General features: G+C 48.5%; 1 protein-coding gene across 1 annotated transcript; it reads right to left on the bottom strand.

The window, feature by feature from the left end:
• Positions 1–2,553: 2,553 nt before the first annotated feature.
• On the bottom strand, positions 2,554–6,111 carry FAM96A (family with sequence similarity 96, member A; the record flags this gene model as incomplete). Its single annotated transcript, XM_010023731.1, has 5 exons — positions 2,554–2,651; positions 3,584–3,629; positions 4,177–4,226; positions 5,692–5,856; positions 5,995–6,111. Coding segments are annotated over 5 exons (476 nt in total), but the record flags the coding sequence as incomplete, so codon positions are not given.
• Positions 6,112–6,447: the final 336 nt, after the last annotated feature.

Below are 6,447 nucleotides of genomic sequence, written 5' to 3'. Positions count from 1 at the left end.
TTGGGCCTTCTCCGGCCCCAGCCGATGGCAGCCAGCAGCTCAGGGTGGGGACGTCGGGCAGGGAACAGTCATTGTCCCACACTTTGGGGTCTGAACCCCAGCAAGAGCGGCTGGGCCATTCTGGGCTCAAGCAGAGGGATGTTCCCATGGGAAGTAAAGCAGCAGCAAACAGGAGGAAAGCAAGGGCAGACCAGCGAGCTGCCTCATTCCCTGCCCATGCAGCCGACACAAAGGCAGGGCACGTTCTGCTCGCTCAGAGCAACCACTTCTGTTGAGAAAGCAGATAAATCTGCTTCACAGCGTGTCGAGGGAGGGAAGGAGAGGAAGGACCCACAGGGCCCCAGGCAGAGCTCACACAGCCCCTGCTCCCACCCCCAGGACCCGCAGCTGCTGACCTGCATTCGAGCTGTAGGAAAGCTCAGACAACTGCCTGTAAATATTTAGAAATATCTATATGCTAAAAATAGCCCCATCTCTCCGTGCCACGGCTCCGTGCTGGCTCTAGGGAGTGAGTTACACTCCCACGTAAAGCTTATGCAGACATGATGCACCCACGTAGCCCTGCTGCCATCCAGGCGGGGGGGGCCCCCCAGGTGTGAGCAGGAAGAGAGGGCACAAACAGACCCTTTGGACTTGCAGCCTGGTGATCTGGGGCTGGAACCATGCTTCAGGTCTGTGATGTGCTGCCTGGAAAACCAGAATCAGAGACTCACACAACCCCAGACTGGTTTGGGTTGAAGGGACCTTAAAGCTCATCCAGCTCCAACCCCTGCCCCGGGCAGGGACACCTTCCACTAGAGCCCTGTCCAGAAGCTGCTGTAAACCCCTTCGCATGCCCCAGGAGCCCGCTGTGAAATGTGGCTCCTCTGTGATGGGCACAAGCAGAGAGGGACAAGCCCTTACAGAGACCGTCGCACCCCCACGGCGCCCCCCCCTCCCCACCCTGTTCCCAGCCTCTCCAGGATCCCCGCGGTGGTTCCCAGCCCCAGGAGGTGCCAGGCAGGTGCCGGGAGCAGGGACTCGGGTGCAGACCAGGGTGGGCAGTGGGAGCCGGGGCAGGATGCAGCAGTCACTCGCTGTGGTGTCACTGGTTTGCTGCTGCCCTCTGCAGTTGTTTCTCCTTATTGTAAACGCAAAATACTAATAACACGAGGGGCTAATTCTACCACTTGCTGATAGCGAGAGAGGGCAGGGGACACGTGCCTGTCCTCCCGGGCCTGGAGAAACATCCCGTGTCCCTCATGCACCTAAAACCCTGCCCACATGACCCTCCTTCCGCCCCCCACCCCACTGTGTAATGTTCAGCATTGCTGGAGACCACTCAATCCTTCCCTGCCTCCAGGAAGCTTTATGTGGGTTATCATTAAAATGGTTACAAATCCCTGAAATCTCAACAGATGTTTGCACGGAACTCCCAGGAATTCTCCCCGTGTAACCACGTACAAGCCCACCAGAGAATCCCTGTTTCGTAGAGGAACTGAATCTCTCATGAACCACTGTAGGGGGGACTACCATGGACTGACCAGAAAGCACACCCTGGGATACCCCAACAGTCCATCAGACACGTCCCACCAAGGGCTTCCTGTGGCTGAACAGGAGCATCAGCACGTGCTGCACATCGGTCCCCAGGAGGGCAGCTGAGCGAGAAACGTCTGCCTGATTCTTCAGGAAAAGGTAAGTGCATGGTCACATCCAGAGCTGCGACGGAAACGAACCCTGGGGAACTTCCCCAGTCAGAAAACGGTAAAGCTGCACCAGCTGGGGCACCCCAGGTCAGATTAAAGAGGGAGCAGCAACAAGAAACAGGACACTGGGAACCAGAGGGATGAAGGGCTGGAGGAATCTGTCTCCTTCCACCTTACAGGGAAGTTGTTAGGAAAAAGCAGGATCAAGCTGGCAATATCTGTCCCATAGGAAAACTTTACCCTCAGGTAGTGATAAAGCAAAACCTCCAGAATCAGAAACATGAACTTAACAGGCGGAAAAGCACAAATACGTAGCAGGAACAGTGCCCCAGCAAGGATCTACCTTCACTAGTCCAGTCCTTTGCTTCCGAATTCTTTTTCTGAATTCATTTCAGCTTCACCCACAAGGAAGTTGAGTGAAATGTTTCCTTCTCCAGCAGAAATCTAAACCTAAGCCTGAAGAGAAAGGAAGTCTCTGAGCTCAGAAAGCACCATTTCAGTACAAGAATCAACTTTTATTTTTACAGTGCAGTGATTGAAACAACATAGAAATTCACCTCTCAAAACTGCATTTATATCACAATGTCTGTCAGAAGGCAATGCCTGTGTGTTGCTTTGCTTTTAATCATAAAATAGTTCTCTGGACACCAGAAATTACAACTCAGAACACTATACACTTCACTTTATTTTAAAGACTAATTCGTCATAATTTACATCTATCTTATAAACAATTCCTTTTAAAAAAGATGTGGAAGATAGAAAGAACTCAAGTATTAAACTCAAGGCCTTGATTATTATTATTTTCTCTTTTTTTTAACAAAGATACTTTAAGAAATGTATCAAAAGGGTAGCTGTGGCTGCCCAGCTGCTAGTCGGGCTCTGTGACACACTGCTCCACGATTTCACGCAAGTTGGGGTTCTCCATCGCGGCTGCTACTCTCTCCTTGTCGTTGATTTGCTTGTTGACTGCAAAACACCACGAGAAGTCAAGTCAGAAGCAGTTCCCAGTGGTACTTGACACACTGACAAATGCAAGACATCAGTGCAGGGAAGATTTGCCACACTGCAGGGATGGCCAGTTTGGAGACTGAGAACACGAACAGTGACAGCACATTGTGTCAAGTTTCTCTTCAGCTTTCTCTTTAGGTGGAAGATGTTATTTGCATAATGCCTCAAATTGCAATCAGAACAAGAGCTGATAGAGCACTGGAAGGGCAGACATTTAAGTTGCGTGGCCTAGAAGCAGCAGCTTGTGCCAGACACAAGGGTGATAAGACAACAAGAACATGAGGGTGCTCAAGAGCCAGAAGTCAAAGGTCAGGGGGTTAATAGGGGATTGGGAACAAAGGAAATGAAAGCTCAGTCACAAAAACTACCATCAGAAGCAAACATTTTTGTTACTTTTCTAGTTTAGGAAAAGCATGTAAGATGCTCTAATGACATGTCTTGAAATGAAGTGTGAAATTTGTGGCAAATTAGTAGCCCAGGTGCAATTTCTAGCCACTGAACCAAAAGAACTGATTTTTGCCACACAAAGATACCTAATGCTTAAGAACAAAAACTCCTGGGACATTGCCTGGCCAAAGGCTGTAACAGCTCCTTCAGACAGGGATGGGCCACAGCTCAGAGAATTCCAACATCCTCCAAGTTTTGTTTTAAACACTGACTGCGAAACACGTGTTTTTGTTAAGATGATGTTAAGATGGTGAGATCAACCAGTCAGGCAGTTCCTCATGTTAATTACTCAGCAGACAGATACTGGGGATTTCTCCTTGTTTCATTTTAAAGCCTTGACAGTGTATTCATTTAGAAAAGGTTTGGAAGGTAGGGGAAGAAAGGACTTCCCAAAGGCACAGAGACACAGGGTGAGGCCACACTCATGCACAGGCTCCACTTACTGTCTTCCTCGGTGGAATGTGTACCTTCAGTTATGTAGATTTCCAGCTGGAGGGGAGAGCAGTAGTGTTAGCTGCACACATCAACAGCTGAAGGTATTCATTACTGCAAGGCAAACTTGCACAGCACACATGCAGTGCTGTCATTCACACTGCAACGAGTGTGCACAGACATTGGAAGGGGATTGACGGCACGAGCTGAGCTTAGACTTCACTGCAACAGCCACAAGACAATCTCCTTCCCCACTTCAGAGCAGCACCAACACTTCAATTCTTTGAAACACTGGATTTGAAACCACCCTCTTCCATCAGGCAAGAACCCAAATGACAGCTGCTGAGGTGAAGCAGCCCCCTGAAGCCCAGCATTCACAAGTGCTGCAATATATGGTCTTTCGTAAAGGAAAGAACCAAGTTATTCACAGATCCCTTCAGGTGCTACACTGTGCTCCAACATCCACTCCTTCCACAGGCAAAGGACAAGCTCTAGAAAGACCCCACAGCTTGGAAGTTACTTGACCCTGCAGCATACACCCTCTTAAAGACAGCTTGGCATGCACTCATGTAGTTTAAAGGAAGTTCTAGAAAAGGTACTTTACCTTATGTCTAAAAGGCAAACATCTCTGAAGCTTTATTCTTAAACAAAGGCCTGTTTAAACAAAAGAGGTAAGAGATTTTCTTGCAAAATTCAAGGTTTGAGGTGCATTTTCTGAGAATTCATATTTAACAAACAAAACCCAGTAGAACTGACAACCTCCTTGTGTATTCTGAGCAGCACAAGCCACAGAGACTAAACAATTTGTGGTTTGACCCTTTGGATGTGGCCTCTCAGTTAAGCTCACACCTGCCTGACAAGCTTAGGAGGTCTCTAAACACCTCCCAGACACAGTACAGCAGAGGAGTGTTGTAGTTCAGCCCTGGGGGTGAGATGTAAGTTAAGGGACGCTCCCAGCACCAGCCCATTGCAGTTTCCCCACAAGGCCTGGCTTTGCAAGGAGCTACACAGACAGACCCATACCACAGCCCCGGTTTGTCCTTGGGCTGAGCCAGCGGTAACAGCAATAGCAGATACTCCTCAGAAGAGAAAATACTTCCCTGTTAGAGTACTCTGTACAGATAAGGAGGTTCGGGAAACAAACCCCAAACTATTTACTGCCTACGTTCTTACACAGACTACCCAGTTGCCACAGCACTGTCCTGTAAGAGCAGGAGCTGCTGCGCTTCAAAGGTCACAGGACGCTGATAACACTCACAAACAGCCACCACGGGCCTGGTGAACATCGAAGTGTTGAGAACATGATTAGCACAAAGTTGAAGATCTGACGTGTGCATCATTGATCCTCAGGCCTGAGCCTTAACCCACTGACACTCCCAGCAGGGTCAGCCTATAAATAACTTACTAGTGCTTGGCATGCTAATGCTTTACTCTCTATACTTTACTTTCTGCATAAACTTGCAAAGCTTTATTTAGGCATAAATACATGTAGTTCTTCATTAAATTCAAAACTTAATTTCCCTTAATCTTTAACACGCTGAGAAATCTTAGCATTGATATATAATGGAAAGAGGTGCTAATCTTGGCACACTTACATCATTTTAGAGATCTCAGACATGATTTTCCAGATGCAATCTCAGCATAAATAAGACAGAAAAGGAAAATCAGCCAGTGCAGATTCTCATTCAGCTTAATGGCTTTCACACTCCTAAGGGTTCAGAGCCTTTTTCAGGCATTGTTTTGCAGTGTGGGAATGAAGAACAGCCCCGCAGGTAAGGGGAAGATACGGGAGACAATCAACGTGTTTTAACCTTTGTTGAAATTTCAGAGGTGACAAATTCTCAGTTTAACATTACTAAAATAATGTGGAGAACATAAAGAAGGAATTCTGGGCTACTTCCCAGTAGATTTGGGAGCTTCTCTTTGAAGTTTCCCTAACTTGCTAAAACCACATGCACGTCCCCACATTTCTTCTGCTTTTGTGTCTGTTTCATTGCTAGCAGGGTTCTCAAGATGGTCAAACTGTTGGCAAAGTAAAACTCCATTTTAACCAGACTGGTGACAACCTAAAATTAACTTTACACTCGCTGATACAGGTGTAACGAAACAGGAATCTTACCAATGAGAGTAGCCAAAGAGCAATGAGGTACTGTTGGTGTAAACCTGATGATAACCAGATACTCATCTTCTCCTATCTCCTGCACTTCAACGCAGTTTTCCGTTACCACTTCCAGTTCTTCTAAAGTATTTGGCTTCTCCGGGTCCCGGATAGTACGGATTATATCTAAAGCAGAACACAAGTGACCAACAATAAAGGAGCTTTCCCGAATTTAATAAAAGGCTCTTTTATTAGAAACCACCTTTTGTTTTTGTTTGCCACCGTTTCCCCTTTATCCTTTCTAGACAAAGCCTCGCACAGTGCTGCCCAACTCCTCACTCTGCTCCTCGGTGCCTACAGAACAGCAGCGCCTCGCAGCTCGACGACGGGTTTGGAAACCTCCAAGATCCTCAGTGCAGCATGGCCAGAGGTAAAACCTCTCTGTACTTGACAGTAACAGCGGTCACTCAGTAACAGAAATCTCCATTTCCCGGCTGACGCTTCGGGAATGACTTGTCTTTCCAGGTGTGCCAGCTCCTGCCTAAGGTGGTGAAACACTAAGGAGCCTGCCCCCAGCGCAGGGGCTGAGCCCGGCCCTTTCCCCCACGCGCACCCAGGCGCTGGGAAGCACGCACCACTCGCGGGAGCAGGAATTCGGTTCTCAGCACGCTCCTGCCTCAGGATCCCACTAACTGGGGCCGTGGCACATGCCCCGTCCCAAGGTCACGGCACTGGCGGTGGGGCTGGGGGGAGCGCTCACCCTCCCCGGGCCCCCCC

This window comes from Nestor notabilis, unplaced genomic scaffold (assembly GCF_000696875.1).
Source record: "Nestor notabilis isolate BGI_N333 unplaced genomic scaffold, ASM69687v1 scaffold25111, whole genome shotgun sequence".
NCBI classification, from domain to species: Eukaryota; Metazoa; Chordata; class Aves; order Psittaciformes; family Psittacidae; genus Nestor; species Nestor notabilis.
The sequence above is the reverse complement of the archived record's forward strand: the minus strand, read 5'-3'. Positions and strand labels throughout refer to the sequence as shown.